At 39.7% G+C, this 18,019-nt stretch overlaps 1 protein-coding gene across 1 annotated transcript in view; it reads right to left on the reverse strand.

Moving 5' to 3' along the window:
• The window catches only part of COL24A1 (collagen type XXIV alpha 1 chain), a 226,266-nt gene that overhangs the window by 184,528 nt on the left and 23,719 nt on the right, over positions 1 to 18,019 (reverse strand). Inside the window, exons 5-6 of the mRNA XM_065409330.1 lie at positions 16,083 to 16,136; positions 11,946 to 11,999 (exon numbers count right to left, since the gene is read on the reverse strand). Of these exons, the coding sequence (XP_065265402.1) occupies positions 11,946 to 11,999; positions 16,083 to 16,136 (108 nt within the window). The remainder of the gene's footprint in view (positions 1 to 11,945; positions 12,000 to 16,082; positions 16,137 to 18,019) is intronic.

Here is an 18,019-nt window from a genome sequence, read left to right on the forward strand (position 1 = left end):
CTGGAGCACCTGGAAAAAGTCTTCGAGCGCATCCGGCAGGCAGGACTAACTGTTAAGGCTAAAAAGTGTCAAATAGGCCAAAACAGAGTGACTTACCTGGGGCACCAGGTGTGTCAAGGAACTATAAATCCCCTAGAGGCCAAAGTGGATGCTATCCAAAAGTGGCCGGTTCCAAAGTCAAAGAAACAGGTCCAATCCTTCTTAGGCTTGGCCGGATATTATAGGCGATTTGTACCACACTACAGCCAAATCGCCGCCCCGCTGACAGACCTAACCAGAAAGAAACAGCCAAATGCAGTTCAGTGGACTGATGAGTGTCAAAAGGCCTTTAACCAGCTTAAGGCGACACTCATGTCTGACCCTGTGCTAAGGGCCCCAGACTTCGACAAACCGTTCCTAGTAACCACAGATGCGTCTGAGCGGGGCGTGGGAGCAGTTTTAATGCAGGAAGGACCGGATCAAGAATTCCATCCTGTCGTGTTTCTCAGCAAGAAACTGTCTGAGAGGGAAAGCCACTGGTCAATCAGCGAAAAGGAATGCTACGCCATTGTGTACGCGCTGGAAAAGCTACGCCCATATGTTTGGGGACGGTGTTTCCAACTACAAACAGACCATGCTGCGCTACAGTGGCTTCATACCGCCAAGGGGAATAACAAAAAACTTCTTCGGTGGAGTTTAGCTCTCCAAGATTTTGATTTTGAAATACAACACATTTCAGGGGCTTCTAACAAAGTGGCTGATGCACTCTCCCGGGAAAGTTTCCCAGAATCAACGGGTTAAAAATTGTTCTTGGAATGTGGAACATGTTGTTAGTTTTTATATAATCAGTAGTATGTCTAAAGGTGCATGTGTCTTATTAACTCTGTTTTATCCTAGAGCTCCAGGAAGAAATCACAGCCAGTGTGGAACCGGCTGTCCAACACTATCTGTGATTTGGGGGGCGTGTCATAACTATAAAGGGAAGGGTAACAGCTCTCCTGTGTACAGTACTATAAAATCCCTCCTGGCCAGAGACTCCAAAATCCTTTTACCTGTAAAGGGTTAAGAAGCTCAGGTAACCTGGCTGACACCTGACCCAAAGGACCAATAAGGGGACAAGATACTTTCAAATCTTGGGGGGGGGGAAGGCTTTTGTTTGTGCTCTTTGTTTTGGGGGTTGTTCGCTCTTGGGACTAAGAGGGACCAGACATCAATCCAGGCTCTCCACATCTTTCTGAACAAGTCTCTCATATTTCAAACTTGTAAGTAAACAGCCAGGCAAGGCGTGTTAGTTTATCTTTGTTTTCTCAACTTGTAAATGTACCTTTTGCTAGAGTGTTTATTTCTGTTTGCTGTACTTTGAACCTAAGGCTAGAGGGGGGTCCTCTGAGCTCTTTAAGTTTGATTACCCTGTAAAGTTATTTTCCATCCTGATTTTACAGAGATGATTTTTACCTTTTTCTTTAATTAAAAGCCTTCTTTTTAAGAACCTGATTGATTTTCCTTGTTTTTAGATCCAAGGGGGTTGGATCTTGATCCACCAGGGAATTGGTGAAGAGTCTCTCAAGGCTACCCAGGGAAGGGAATTAGCATTGAGAGTGGTGGCAGCGGACCAGTAGTTAAGCTTAGAAGTTTTCATGCAGGCCCCCACATCTGTACCCTAAAGTTCAGAGTGGGGAAGCAGCCTTGACAGATGGTTTGCCTGTACAGATGGTGGGTGAAATCCTGGCCCTGTCGAAGTCAAGAGGAATTCTGTCCATGATTTCAATAGGGCCAAGATTTAATCTGGTGCCCCAAGTTTCGGTTTGGTTTCTACACCATGCCAAGAGCTTTGTTACAACAAACTAAATGGCATTACCTCACATGAAATCATAAAAGAGGAATTTTGTTCAGTAATAGTTTTAGGTAATGAAAAAAAAATCACATCTGTTTGCAAGCTTTGCAATTTTAGTATTATACACTTGCTTGGGAAATAACGTTAGTCCTAAGGACATGTGCTCATGTGCTCATTAAAAAACCCAGAGGCTCCATTTTCTCCAAACCAGTGTTGCAGGTATTCCCTTACATCTTGCTAAACACTCACACAGCATTGCTAACTTGCTTTAATGTTTAGATATTACAGTAAAGCAAAGGCAAACAACAATCATCTGCAAATCACAAGCTGCAGAGCGTATTTCAACCATACATCTGAGTGTGTCTACACAGGCCACAGAAGCGAGCCTCCCAGCCCAAGTCAACAGACTCAGGTTAGTGGGGCTCACGCTAGTGCTCTAAATATAGCTGTGTAGACAGCATCTGAAGTTGCACTTCCACCCCCCTTTCCAGGCGTCAGAGCCTGAGGGCTTGTCTTCACTATGGGGGTAAGTTGACCTAAGTTACGCTATTTCAGTTATGTGAATAATGTAGCTGGAGTCGACGTAGCTTAGGTTGACTTCCCCCAGTGTCTTCACTGCGGTGCGTTGACGGGAGACACTCTCTGGTCAACTTCCTTTAATCTTCTTGGGGAACTGGAGTACCAGGGTTGACTGGAGAGCACTCTGCCATTGATTTAGTGGGTCTTCACTAGACCCACTAAATTGATCCCTGCTGCATCGTTTGCAGCAGTGTTGATCTCCCCATAGTGAAGACCAGCCTTGAGCTCCAGCCAGAGCTGCACCTTCAAAGCACTGTCTACACAGCTATTTTTAGAGCACTAGCCTGAGCCCCACTAGCCTGTGGCATAGGTATGAAACAAACGGGCTGAGAGGGACTGCCTAATTAACATGCCAAGGCATGCCTCAGAAATGCTGTTGGTAAGATCATTAAATAAAGACAAAAGCATGATTAATGACTGCAGTGCAAACCTGGAGGGTAAAACAGTAACACTTCCTTAGGAATTGTGTGTAAAATTTTCAACAGCACCTTAAAAGGACATAAAATATTTAGAAGCCAAAGTCCCACTGATTGATTTTCAATAGGATTTGGGTTCTAAGTGGTTTAAGCATTTTTGAGAATAACCCTACTTCTGGGTTAGAATAGGTGCTTACAGAGGAAATGTTCAAATGTTTTATTATATCTGGACCAGGAAAAAAGGGAACTACATTTGTTTTGAGCTAAAAGGAAAGTGTGTGTAAAAAGAAAAGCTAATAATATCGGTAGATTGATTGGAGGATGAGGTACTCCCCAAATTCTAATGAAGACGCTCACATTTGGACTTCAAAGGCAAAAACAGAAATGGAAGGGCTTGAGCTCCTGATTGCACCAGCACACCCACTTTGTGGGCATGTTATTGGCACTCAGAGTGCTTTGGTCTGTGAGAGAGAAAGGACTTTACTGCCAAATGAAGTAACTTAGCCTCTACTTTGTAAGGGGCCACGTTTAAGGAGCTATTTACTATATGTTTTCACAGTGCCTAGCACAATGGAGCCTCAACCTTGCTAAGGCCTCTTGACATTATATCAATATAAATATTAAACAACAAAAACTTTGGGAGCCCAACAGTGTTTTCCATTGTTTCCATAGTAATTCCAATAGCACAGGGTTGGGACAGTTGTTCGCTGGTTACAGCATCCAGATAGAACAGTAATGCTGCAGCCTCCCAAGAGAGACAGAGGAATGGGCAGGTAATTACAGGAATGGAGGGGGATTTGGTCTTCTCTGAACAGTGCCAAAGAAGAGTTGAAAAAAGCAATTGTGGGCATGTGGCGAGCACAACAAGCTATACGACTGTAGGCATTTTTACAGAAACCTTTGCCATGGGTGCCATGAGAACCAAGAACTGCTTTGCAAATAGAGCTAATACCAGCATTTAGATCTAAAGCAATATTAAAAACTTGCCACAAATCAACATGTAAATGGAAAAGTTGAAACAGCTGGACAGTCATTTTCCAAAATGTTGAGAAGGTCAAAGAACAACGCAGCAATATAGATGAATGGCATACATGACACAATATCATTCTTATTCCTCTATGACAAATACTGTATGGACCAAAAGTGGCATAAAATTAATCCTATGTCAGCATAATGACGGGAACAAAAATGTAAGGGAAATAAGCTCATCCCATTCTTGCTACTCTCTCATGACTGCAATCCTGTGGTCCTCTTCTGAGGCTGGATCAGACTCATAACCCATAACCCACAAACACCACAAGACATAATGTACTTATCAACTCCACATTTTCACCATCTGACACAGTTTTGAAATGCTTATTTGGTCTCCATGCACCCTCAGATTAGAAATGTGTTTGGCTTCTTTGTAGATCCACTGTTTCTTATCTGTGCGGCATGTAAATAATATAAATCAGGGTCTCTGGCTAGCATGTGCTACCTGTAATATTCTAATGACAGAAGGCTTCACCCTCACTCCATCACTGGTTTTTTGTTTGTTTGTTTGTTTTTTACACCAGCCTGGTGTCAGGTATGTCTACACAGTGCATTAGTCTCCCAAGAGGGGTGTTCATTCTAATGTGCACTAGTGAGTTATGCACTAACTGGCCTATGTGGACCCTGCTGACATGCACTAAAAGTTCCCTAGTGCACATTAATGTAGGCCTTTTTCAAACAGTACTGTAGTAACATGCACTAGGGAACTTTTAGTGAACTCCAGCAGGATCCACATGGGCCAGTTAGTGTGAAAGATTATAGTGCACAGTAGAATTGATACTCCTGTAGTGGGTGGTGAAGCCCTTAGATTCTCAAACTCCCAGGATTCAATATTTCAAGTGTAAAAATAAAGATTTACTTCCTTTAAAAAAATAGGCCGGTGTCTCGTCTTATCGGTTTAAATCAGGAGTAACGGCATTGAAGTCCTGGTGCCGGGGGAGAGTCGGTCTTTGTGTCTCCAATGGATGAGGCTGTTCTAAGGATCCCATCATGGGCCCTAGAATCACACTGCCTCCAAATAGTTGCTTTTCAATACCTCTGAAGACTCCTGCATGGATTCTCCAGGCACGTTCTACATGTAGGAGGTCTTCTTTCATGTCTAACTACTAAAATAATGCTGTTATGCTTCCGTTCGTAGGACTTATTAAAGGAAAATGTCCATGATTACTCAAAATTTTGGAAACCTACAATCCTGTATTGAAACCAATGGGAGTGTCTACTTTAACAAGTATTAATGTGGTATTTTACAACAATATGCCAAAATTGATTCCATAGAAACTTGTATCTTTCCTGATCAGTCAGGAAACTCAATTAACTGAGATGGAAAGAGTTCCTTGCTCATTGATATCAATGAGGAAAGCATTAATGTTTTTAGGTGGCAATGAAGTTTGGTTTGAAATCTTTTGTCTGTTTGTTTGCTACATTTGATAGTTAGATGTACGTTTTGTACAACAATAATGTACACCCTGAGAACGAGTGCTCATGTGAGAGCCTTTCTCCTTTACATGCTTTGCAGGGATGGGAAAGAGGGTGAAAGGAGGGGTTTCTTCTCTTTGCGGTCTAACTCCACAGTTAATCTAAGGCTTCATCTACACTAAAGTTTTGCCTAGCTGTGTTGGCTCGGAGCATTAAAAAATAATCATATCCCCAGCCGACATAGCTATGCCTGCAAAACCCCCCAGTGTAGACACAACTATGCAAACAGAAGGATGCTTTTGTTACATAGCTAATGTCATTTAGGGAGGTGATGCAGCTATACTGGCAGAAAAACTCCTTTTGCTGACAGACGCTGTCTCTCTACTAAGGTGCTTTGCTTAGCCATGCTGGCACAGCTCTACCAGCAAAGGCTCTGCAGTGTAGACAAGCCCTGGCGCTAATATGAAAGGTAAGTATCTGGCTCTTTATATTACTGCTGCAACCAGACCTTCACTTTAATGTGGAACCAACAAGGAATCTAACAAGGGCAGCAGGCCTAATATTGCTGTCACACCACTTTTACACTAATGTAATTCTGTTAGCTTTAACAGTGTCGATCCTGATTTATAACTGGTGTAAGGGATGGAAGAATCAGGTCCAGTGTATCTAGTAGGGAGGAGCAATCAAAAGCTAATTTACTTGGATACCGTAGCAAGTTTCAGTGAAAGTTTTAGAGTTGTTATAATGAAGAAAGAAGCTTCTCCCTCTCCTCCCTGCCTAGCCCAGGCGCCAAAGGGCAAGAAACAGAGGTAGGAGAAAATGTGCTGTTACTTAGGGAGAGGTGATCCACATTATTTATCTTCACATGTAAATCCCAGATCCTGTCTGCTTGGTAAATAATAAGACCAGTTTAAGGCAAAAGTACATTTATGCCATATCAACATATTCTATTTTAAACACATGTCAAAACTTACCTAAAACAGCATTCAAAGGAGAGTGCTTTTCCCTTTGAAAGCAATGGAAGAATTTCTCTCATTTAATCAAACTTCATTCTTATTCTAGGAAAATAGCACTCTCTGTGAAATAAACTCAGCCACTCACTACCATAGTAATATAGAAATTTCCCACAGATATTTATTATTTGTTCACCAACATATTATGAACTCTCCTGCTACTGCTCCTCTTTTTTGTATGGATGCTTCAAACAAACATACCAGACCTCAGAGGACTGACAACGATACAACACTCTGTTCTTGTTCACAGATATAAATTTGGAGTAACCATACTGACTTCATTAGAGTTACTCTGGATTTGCACAGGTGTAATTGGGCAAAAATTGGCCCTGCATAATAAACATGTTGCAGGCAGTAGAAATATGTAGTCAATGGCAACACAATAAACTATTAAGACAAGGACACACACTCACAGATGTTGGGTACTGTACCGGATTACCATAGAATAGTGCAGCATTTTTTAAAGAGATCCCTCAAGGAAACTCTACTAATGCAGTCTCTCATTTCTACTAATCTCTTCCCCATCTGTGCTAAATTCAGACACTCAGGAAACCAGAACCAAGAGCACGTAGAGCACATGACTAATCACAAACCATATCCATTCAAAAAATAAAAATTTAATATGAATATAGACCCCAAAATTTTCACAATCATTGTAACAGTGCACACTATTGCATAAGTACTGCACATAATTTCACAAAAGTTCCAAATCAGGCAAATTTTGATGAAAAAAAAATCTTATTATTTTATTCACAACTTTGAGCAGGTCTAATTATGACCAGGAGAGGGCAGTAGTAGGCATTATGCAGCCAGCATGTTACCAATGAAATATTCATAGATTCATAGATTCATAGATTCTAGGACTGGAAGGGACCTCGAGAGGTCATCAAGTCCAGTCCCCTGCCCGCATGGCAGGACCAAATACTGTCTAGACCATCCCTGATAGACATTTATCTAACCTACTCTTAAATATCTCCAGAGATGGAGATTCCACAACCTCCCTAGGCAATTTATTCCAGTGTTTAACCACCCTGACAGTTATGAACTTTTTCCTAATGTCCAACCTAGACCTCCCTTGCTGCAGTTTAAGCCCATTGCTTCTTGTTCTATCCTCAGAGGCTAAGGTGAACAAGTTTTCTCCCTCCTCCTTATGACACCCTTTTAGATACCTGAAAACTGCTATCATGTCCCCTCTCAGTCTTCTCTTTTCCAAACTAAACAAACCCAATTCTTTCAGCCTTCCTTCATAGGTCAAGTTCTCAAGACCTTTAATCATTCTTGTTGTTCTTCTCTGGACCCTTTCCAATTTCTCCACATCTTTCTTGAAATGCGGTGCCCAGAACTGGACACAGTACTCCAGCTGAGGCCTAACCAGAGCAGAGTAGAGCGGAAGAATGACTTCTCGTGTCTTGCTCACAACACACCTGTTAATACATCCCAGAATCATGTTTGCTATTTTTGCAACAGCATCACACTGTTGACTCATATTTAGCTTGTGGTCCACTATAACCCCTAGATCCCTTTCTGCTGTACTCCTTCCTAGACAGTCTCTTCCCATTCTGTATGTGTGAAACTGATTTTTTCTTCCTAAGTGGAGCACTTTGCATTTGTCTTTGTTAAACTTCATCCTGTTTAACTCAGACCATTTCTCCAATTTGTCCAGATCATTTTGAATTATGACCCTGTCCTCCAAAGCAGTTGCAATCCCTCCCAGTTTGGTATCATCCGCAAACTTAATAAGCGTACTTTCTATGCCAATATCTAAGTCGTTAATGAAGATATTGAACAGAGCCGGTCCCAAAACAGACCCCTGCGGAACCCCACTCGTTATGCCTTTCCAGCAGGATTGGGAACCATTAATAACAACTCTCTGAGTACGGTTATCCAGCCAGTTATGCACCCACCTTATAGTAGCCCCATCTAAATTGTATTTGCCTAGTTTATCGATAAGAATATCATGCGAGACCGTATCAAATGCCTTACTAAAGTCTAGGTATACCACATCCACAGCTTCTCCCTTATCCACAAGACTCGTTATCCTATCGAAGAAAGCTATCAGATTGGTTTGACATGATTTGTTCTTTACAAATCCATGCTGGCTGTTCCCTATCACCTTACCACCTTCCAAGTGTTTGCAGATGATTTCCTTAATTACTTGCTCCATTATCTTCCCTGGCACAGAAGTTAAACTAACTGGTCTGTAGTTTCCTGGGTTGTTTTTATTTCCCTTTTTATAGATGGGCACTATATTTGCCCTTTTCCAGTCTTCTGGAATCTCTCCCGTCTCCCATGATTTTCCAAAGATAATAGCTAGAGGCTCAGATACCTCCTCTATTAGCTCCTTGAGTATTCTAGGATGCATTTCATCAGGCCCTGGTGACTTGCAGGCATCTAACTTTTCTAAGTGATTTTTAACTTGTTCTTTTCTTATTTTATCTGCTAAACCTACCCCCTTCCCATTAGCATTCACTATGTTAGGCATTCCTTCAGACTTCTCGGTGAAGTCCGAAACAAAAAAGTCATTAAGCATCTCTGCCATTTCCAAGTTTCCTGTTACTGTTTCTCCCTCTTCACTAAGCAGTGGGCCTACCCTGTCTTTGGTCTTCCTCTTGCTTCTAATGTATTGATAAAAAGTTTTCTTGTTCCCCTTTATTCCCGTAGCTAGTTTGAGCTCATTTTGTGCCTTTGCCTTTCTAATCTTGCCCCTGCATTCCTGTGTTGTTTGCCTATATTCATCCTTTGTAATCTGTCCTAGTTTCCATTTTTTATATGACTCCTTTTTATTTTTTAGATCATGCAAGATCTCGTGGTTAAGCCAAGGTGGTCTTTTGCCACATTTTCTATCTTTCCTAACCAGCGGAATAGCTTGCTTTTGGGCCCTTAATAGTGTCCCTTTGAAAAACTGCCAACTCTCCTCAGTTCAATTCCACCATTAAAATTAAGGGACAATGACTGTTCAAATCCCCAATGCTGCTTTGAAAGTGTCAGCCTGAATTCTTCAGGAAAACAACTAAGGTCAATGGGAAAAGGGCAATTACCAAGAAATGGGCATAAATAAATTGGTATTATTCTACCTAAAAGAGAGACCTGAAATAGTGCAAGAGCTAGTCCACATTAAAACTTATGTCACAGTTTAAATGCTGATCATTTTACTGCAGATCAATCTACAGGAAGATAAAAATCAGAACCAGCTGCCAAAATCAAACAGGACTTAGGAAGCAATGAATTTATGGATTTTTTTGTGTTCTTTATAGTTATGTGTTAAAAGAATTATGTTACTCATTTATACACACTTCAGCAGTTCCCCAACAGCATTTAACAAAATCAAATGTGAAGTAACAAAAGAGAATGTTTTTTTTCCCCAAGGATTTCCCTTTTTCCCTGGATTATTGCACAATTTGCACACACACCTCTGAAATGACTTTCCAAAATGAAAACAAGCTACCAACTCAACTGAAGTCTGAAAATACATTCACCGTCTTGGGTATATCTGGTAATGATATGGAAAGATCAAGCATCTTAAAACTGCAAAGCTTGGACCTAGGTCCATTAAACATCAAGCATAAAATACTCTTTAGTATTTACAGGTGTAACATAATTCATGGACTCAGTGATTTTACAAGATTAGTTCAGACTGGAGTTTTCTGAAACGTGCTTCCAGTTAGTGTCTACTCTCTACATGACATGGAAACAAAGAGTAAAAGTGCCAATGATCAAATGAACACCATCACCCCTAGCTTGTATTGTAGACATAGCCTAACATGATTTTATTGAAAATTAAGTAGAAACTGCTTTGCTTTTCCAAGCAAAACTGTGAACCTGACAATATTGTAAAGCAGTATATGTTTTGGGACTCAGAAGATGCCACAGCTCTGCTGGTGACAATTGGTGATAACAAGCAGGCTACCAGATAAATCTCCGACTTGGATAAGAACAGGTGCTGCTGGAGGGAATTTTCCCACATAAGAAATGAAAATTTTAGTCAGGCCTTTAAAATTGGATTAATTTTGTTAAATCCCAGAAGGTTTGTGGACAAGTGAAATACATTTCCTAGGAGCTTTTAAACTAATTTTGTAACTTCTTCCTTTTTTGGGTTACAAAGAGTAAATTTATGCTTTTGGTCAACACAAGAGAAGTGAATTAAACCAAATCAAATTTAGGCCACTTTAATTCTGAATGAGAGTGTCCATACAGGGGTTTAATGAAGTTTAACTAATCCACTTTAAATTCACATCTTTAGTTAATTCACATTAATTTTCCCTGAGTGGCCCTGTATGGACAAGCCCTCTTGAATTCCTATCCATTACTGAACCCAATTAAACAATATTTTGGTGGTTTTCAAAATAATTTATAAACTCATTCCACCCTTCTTCTCCAGCTTTATGTCTATGTACTCTCCGTATCACTCGCTCCACTCCTACAATCTTGGCATCCCTTTTGTCCCCTTTCCTGAATACTTCTATGCTTGCCTCATGCTGTCCCATGCTAATGGACTGTTAAGGCCTGGGTAGTTTCCTAAATGGAGTATGGGGGTTTTATTTCTTACAGTGCTTTGACATTTCTCCTAGTGAAGAAATAATTACGTGAATATTAGGTGGCTTCCAAAATCTAAAACTTATTTCACTTGGCTTCAAGGCAAGAGTTTAAGCTGCTCTGTCACACATCTTTGAAAAACATCCAATTTTGTGGTGCTGAAAGATTGAGCTCCATCGCTAACACTGAATGAATTAACACATGATTCAGTGAACAAATTAATGAATAGAAAAGAGGTGGGCAGTCCTGAAACTGAGAATAAAGTGGGATTCATTCATTTAAAATATCAGTATCTTCCAGGCAGGAGTATATTTATTGAAGCTTGAAGGAGCTCACAACACCAGAGCAGAAACATAACAAGCTTTACGGAGTAGCACACCATTTGGGAGTTACCATAAAAAATTTTACATTTACATTTTGCTCACTACATTTTAAATTAATTTAGTACTCAGGAAAGGCTCTGGATGGACCACATAGGGACCGAAGTCTTATACTTAGCCACAGTATGGACAGTGGCAGTACATGTGCTATAGCCTCACTTAGCTCAAGGCTCCTGAGTTTCGGACAGGTTTCATACTGGCCCTACCTAGATCAGACAAGCAGTGGAAGGGAAGATTTCAGCATGTACCATCTTCTTTTGCCAATAGCAGAGTGTGCACTGAACCTAGAAGTATTGCTTACATGGGAGTGTGAACAGGCTGACATGGATGTGCATTTCAGCTATGCTTCCACTACTGGCTAACAGGGAACACTGCTGCTGACTTCCCATCCACTTCATGATATTAAAGATGGAACTTTTGAAGTAGGTAGGAGGCAATGGGAAGAGGATTGGTGGGGCTTGTTGTGGGATAGATTGACCTTTTTCCTACACAGATTGGCTTGCTATGGAGCTCTGTAACTTGCATAGCTTGGGAGAATCTGTTATTTTCCAGGCTGGGCCCATCCTGAAAAAGAGGCACATGCAGTATATGATCTGCGGCTCAGATTCAGTCCTGCATGTTGGGTTTTGATAGCTGAGGTAAGGAATTTCCAAAGACAGACTAAGCAGCTCAAACTTGGAGGGCCCAATTATGCAGACCCCCCACTGATTTCCGGTGGACTTACACTCGAGAGCTGAATATAAAAATTAAAAGAAAATCTTACCTTCTGACCTTTGATACCAGGAGGGCCTAGTAAGCCTCTTGGACCTGGGTCACCCTGTACAACACAGTAAGGTAAAATCATTTCATTTTATTATAACATTTGAAAAGACTATAAACACCTGGGAAGCAGTACATTCTCTTTATCCCTGGACATTTAAAATGGAATCGACAGAACAACAACATTTATTTCAGAATCTCAGAATATCTACATTTTAGCCAGCTTAAGTAGGACTGAAGTGGTTACACAGGTCTGGTGTTGGCATTTACCCAGAGGTGAATTTCACTCCAAGTGAGTAGTTTTAAATTATTTCTTAACTTTCAATTTGTTCATATCAGATCGATTTCCCCAATGTTACATGTTTCTTGCACTGGAAAAAAAATGACTGCCACATTTAGTTTCCATACAAACTGCAAGTAACAAACGAAACAAAAAGGTTGTCTGGGAGAAGTATTCCAAATATTTTCTAAATGTAAATGTCATTAAATCTGTTTGAAAACAGTAAACTGGCAAATTTTTTCATTCAGCACGATGGGCCAAAGTCAGAGGTGTTGTAGGCTGTGTACATTTAGACTCACTTCGACTGTGCTGTAGCATGACACTGTAACCCCACGGTGCAGTTGCAGCCTACAGTGACAAAAGGGGGTTTTCCATCACTGCAGGAACACCTCCCTGAGCAACAGCAGGTAAGTTGACGGAAGTATTCTTCCATCAATCTAGCAGCATCTATACCAGGGCTTAGGCTGGCATAGCTATGGTGCTTAGGGGCTTGGATTTTTCACACTCTGGAATGCCATTGCTATGTTGACATAAATTTTAAATGTAGACCAGGCCTACATTTGTGTAACATGCAAGTGGAAGGACCAAATGGAGGCATACACATTTCACCAAATGAATCGATCTCTAAACACGCTTAGTCTCACTTCTGAATTTAGCCTTGCCTTTGATAGGCAGCTCTTTAAAATGAAACTCTAAATATACATTATGAAATAAGCATGCTAATTAAACTCTCAATATGAGCACATTGGTTTTAAAGTGTCAGCCATAATTAGTAGGTGTGCAATTCAAAAGTAAACTGTAATCATAAACCTCCAAGCCATAGCTTCCATGAAGAACCACTCTGTATTTTTATACTGAAAGTCATTTTGGAAAGACAAAATAACCAACTAATTTAACTATAGGAGCTTACTCTTGGAATCCACTTTAAGGTGAAGTGGAGGACAGAATCTTTGATTTCTTAGCATTAAGAGAGTTCTTAATGAATATAGCTGAATAGGGCTGAAAGATCCTTTGTGAATAAACCAATGATGAAGACACAGTATTTCTGGAATGGGACTTCTGCTTCCCCAAGGTTACATAACAGTGACTGCATTGTTTCCCAGTGCAATTAAATTCCTTAATATGCAGTTATAATCTGAAAAGTGACTGTTAATAGGACACGGCTGTAATTGTGTCCACAGTCATTGTCTCTCGATTACTTCTTGAACCAGTTTGTTCCATTCGCAAATAAAAACTTGTTTTTCTAACAGTCCTTCAGGTTCAGCTTGACTTGTTGATTCTAGTTTGGATTCTTTCTGGCTTGGGCACCATCACCAAAGTCATCAAGATTCTTTGGGCCAAACTCTGCTCTTAGCCACATCTGTGCAAGCCAGTTGCAACTTAGATAACAATTATGTTTATGATGTGTGAACTGGAATAGAATTCTGACCATTCTCTCAAAGCTGTGTTGGGTCAAGAGGGTTAGAAGTGGGGGGGGGAAGCTTATTTTTAATCACTAAAGTCAGCAGATAAGATCCTGAATAAGCACAGGAAGCAGATCTGCTGACTCAGAAGGTGTCATTTTTATAATCTTTTTTCAAAGCAGAGCTTTGCTCTGGATCGGATTCTTCTGTCACTTACACCTGCCGTACACAAGGGTAGCTATTGATTTTAAAAGAGTCACTTCTGATTTACACCAGTGTAAGTAAAATCAGAATCAGGCTCTTTATTTTCAAGTACAGAATGGTTTACCTTTTTTTTTTTTTTTTGGAGAGAAGACAGTGACATTGGTGAGAGTTGAACAGAACAATGTGACTGTGGGCAAATTCATCAAAATACTATAAAGAGACAACATCAAACTGAAGTCTAGTAAGTTTAAAAAAATAAGTTAAAGATCATTTCAGGGACTATACCTACTCCCAGGTTCCCTCCACCACAAGTTTGCATGTTTAGGATCATATTTTCCTTTAAAATTTTTTTTTCCTTTCCTGTTATGGTGTGAAAGACTCACTTAAACAAAAGGGGAAATCTGCTAACTAAGCCCCTGATCACCTAACACTACAAAAATTTACACATGTGCTCAGCTTTAAACACATGAGTAATACCACGGAATTAAATGAGCCTAACTCATGTGCTTTAAGTTAAGCATGTGCTAAGGTGTCTACGGAATCAAGGCCTAACAAACTAGACATAGGAAAGAGGGAAACGGATACACAGAGGGCTTTCAAATTTTGAAAAACAGGGAAAAGGCTGTGACGCATGACCAGAAAGGGTTAAGTATCCTGTAGGATGAATGACTCAAATTCAACCCTTAAAAACATATGGGGAGATAATGTTTGTGTTTTTGTGTATTTACATATATATTGGTAGTGGTCAACAATGTAATCAAACAGTCCCTGTCTATGCTGTATTCTGTTAATTCAGAGATCAAAAGAACATCTTAACATTTAAATGAACTATAAACATGGGATATTGCTGTATTCATTTCTCTTTGAAATGTATATCAAATAATCTGTGAATGGTGGAAAAACAGGCAATTGCCTTATGTTGATCAGTGTGAATAATTACCGGCGATGCTTAGGAAATGAGTGTCTATTGTTCATCAAGTGACTCTGAGCTGTCAAAGAAGGCCTGAAATTGTATAAAAAATGGCTTGGATCCTGACATCTCAGATCTGCTTGAGGCTTCATGCAGGGGAAGCTGAAGCCACAAGGACTGAGATCCCAGTTCTGATTGGACTGCCCTGATTACAAACATTGGACTATAATCTATGAACTATTTTGAAAAGAACTCTCTGCATCTACAAAGCTCACCATCTCTGCTATGAATCTGAACCTCAAGAATTGAACTCATGTCTGTATGTATACTGATCTTTTAACCTACACTCACTCTCTTTTCTTTTTAAATAAATTTTAGTTTAGTTAATAAGAACTGGTGATAAGTGTGTATTTGGGTAAGATCTGGAATATTCATTAACCTGGGAGGTAATATGTCCGATCCTTTGGGATTGGTAGAACTTTCCTATATGATGAATAAGATTTTCACTAATCCTCATCATATCTGACTTGGGTGTCTAGGTGGAGGCCTGAGGCTGGGTTACTTTAAGGGAACTGTGTTGCTGACTTCTGGGTAAGTAGTAAGGTATTACAGAAGGCTTTATGCTGGCTTGGTAAATCTAAGTATTGGAATGTCCACCAGCTTCGGGGATTGTCTGCCTCATTCTTTACAGTTCATCCTAACTGAGTGACCTCAGCTGGCTCCCCTGGGATTCTGGTCACAAAGGCTTATTTCTAATGTTTCAGTTGTGCTAAAATGAAGTATCCCTTGCAACAACAGAAGGTAAAACAAGTTCAGGTAGAGATATGATTTTTAAATTGGAGGTATTCCTTTAACCATCGTCACTCTGAGCTTTGTATACCAATTTAAGATGTTATAAGGTTTCAATACTCATATTTTGTTGCTGATGTGAAGGAGTTAACATAAACACAACAGTTTAACTGTACCATATTTATCAAGTCCTAACAAACTGAATTTAATTTAATTCTTCCAATAGAGTTTTACTTTTTACTTTTTGTTTCTTAAATCTGAAATCAAATACAGAATTTAAAATTTAACTACAAGTGAACCATTAAGTGTTGTTATTTTATGTCTGTCTTTGGTTCATAACTGTTGCCAGAGTCTTACTTTATCATAGAACACTAAAATCCAGCCACTCATATAGACATCAGCCATTCTGAGATAAACAATAATGGGAAAACAAAAATTGCAATTTACATAGCACTAGACTTAAAAGGTAATTAAACCCAACAATACAGATAACATAAGCAAACTTCAACAACAAAAAACGTGGCTAACATTTCTCTGTAATTATGAAGCAGTTACCTTTTCTCCACGTTTTGCTTGTCCTGGGGAGAATCCTGGATTTCCTTTAGGGCCCTATTGCAGAGAAATGAAATCAGTGTGGTACAGGGACAGAAGATTTAATTATATAGCTAGCCACAAATATTTTCACTGTTGAAGAAACTGATTGTGTGTGTGCAGGATCTAATGCTGTACAAAGTATATTTCTTATTCCAGGAATGTTTCCTTATGTCAACTTTCCTATTAAAATATGCATGTCACACTACATGGCATAATACAATAATCTGAATGCATATGTGGCGATGAGTTTGAATTTCCCTGCATTTCTTCATAATGTACCTGAGGATTATTTATTAAAAAGGCAGAGTTTAATTGCAAATGCAGTAAGAGGTACAGACAAATCAGTGTGCCTGCATTCTCAGTAATAACTGAATACTTTATTTGTACTTTGCTGATTTATTCAAGCCTGATGTATCAAACCATATCAAACATGAACACCAAGATAGTTGTGATGTCATTTCTATTTCTGATCAGTTCTTTGTTCCCATCTTTTAATCTAGTGTCCTTGAAAGCTGCTGTTGAGATGTAGTCAGTTGGTTGCAATTTTTCATTCACTGCATATTCCCCCCCAAAACAAAACTTGTCATAAAACTGACTAGAATTACCCCACGATGTAACATGGAAATAATTTCCTGTTAAGGCTAGTGCTAAGTTGTTCATTTGTTGCTTCAAAAATGCAAGGTTTGGAGTTACAGTCCTTACAATGTAGATACTTTTAAAGGGGAAATGTGATGTTCAGATGGCAGGCAGAGGACATTTTATTGGGGAAATAAATTGCATAAATATACATTTGGCCTTTCACATATTCTGGCAATAGGAAAATATTGTCTCGCATAAGGAAAGCATATGGCTATGTTTCATATGCCATATTTCATAGCTTGTGTTCCCACATAATTAAGTTCTGCAGCGTGCTACACTTTACTTTCCCCTCTCTTTCAAGTGTCACTACCTGTTTTTATTGCCATGAGAGTCTGAGAAGCGTGCGTGCTTGTCACAACTTTTTGAAGTCAATTGCTTTTGGTACCCAGGTAATAAATTAACCCTCAGAAGTAGTAAACTGCTTGCATTAGAAGTGACTGAAGCATTCCCATTGACCAGACTTACAATAGACAGCACACTAGCTTAACAGTTTTCTAGCCTGAGTTTAAAAGAAGAACGTTATTGTCAATTGAAAATAATCCACCAGTCCTTCATGGTTCCATGTTTTCTCTAAATCAAGTGTAGGCAACCTATGGCATGTGTGCCAAAGGCAGCACACGAGCTGATTTTCAGTGGCACTCACACTGCCCGGGTCCTGGCCACCGGTCCGGGGGGCTCTGCATTTTAATTTAATTTTAAATGAAGCTTCTTAAACATTTTAAAAACCTTATTTACTTTACATACAACAATAGTTTAGTTATATATTATAGACTTATAGAAAGAGACCTTCTAAAAATGTTAAAATGTATTACTGGCACGCAAAACCTTAAATTAGAGTGAATAAATGAAGACTCGGCACACCACTTCGGAAAGGTTGCTGACCCCTGCTCTAAATGTTATCAGAAATAGTAGCCTCTGCCATCTTTTTTTCACACATCCAATACTTCCTAAAAATAGCACAGAGCCCTGGAGGATGGAGAAAGTAAGAGAGAGAAATCCAACAGTCCTAGGTTCAATTTTTTACTGGGCAGGTTATGAGTCATTCCTGACTAGAAGTCATAGAATCGTAGGGTTAGATGGGATCCCTGGCCAAGATATATGATTTGTAGTGTCTAAACCAACCAAGGCAGATGGCTATCCAGACTCCTTTTAAAAACCTCCAGTGAAGGAGCTTCCACAACCTCCTGAGGCATCTGTTCCATTGTCCTACTGTTCTTATACTTAGGAAGCTTTTCCTGAGATTTAATCTAAATCTGCTA

Source organism: Emys orbicularis, chromosome 8, assembly GCF_028017835.1.
Source record: "Emys orbicularis isolate rEmyOrb1 chromosome 8, rEmyOrb1.hap1, whole genome shotgun sequence".
Taxonomy (NCBI): Eukaryota; Metazoa; Chordata; order Testudines; family Emydidae; genus Emys; species Emys orbicularis.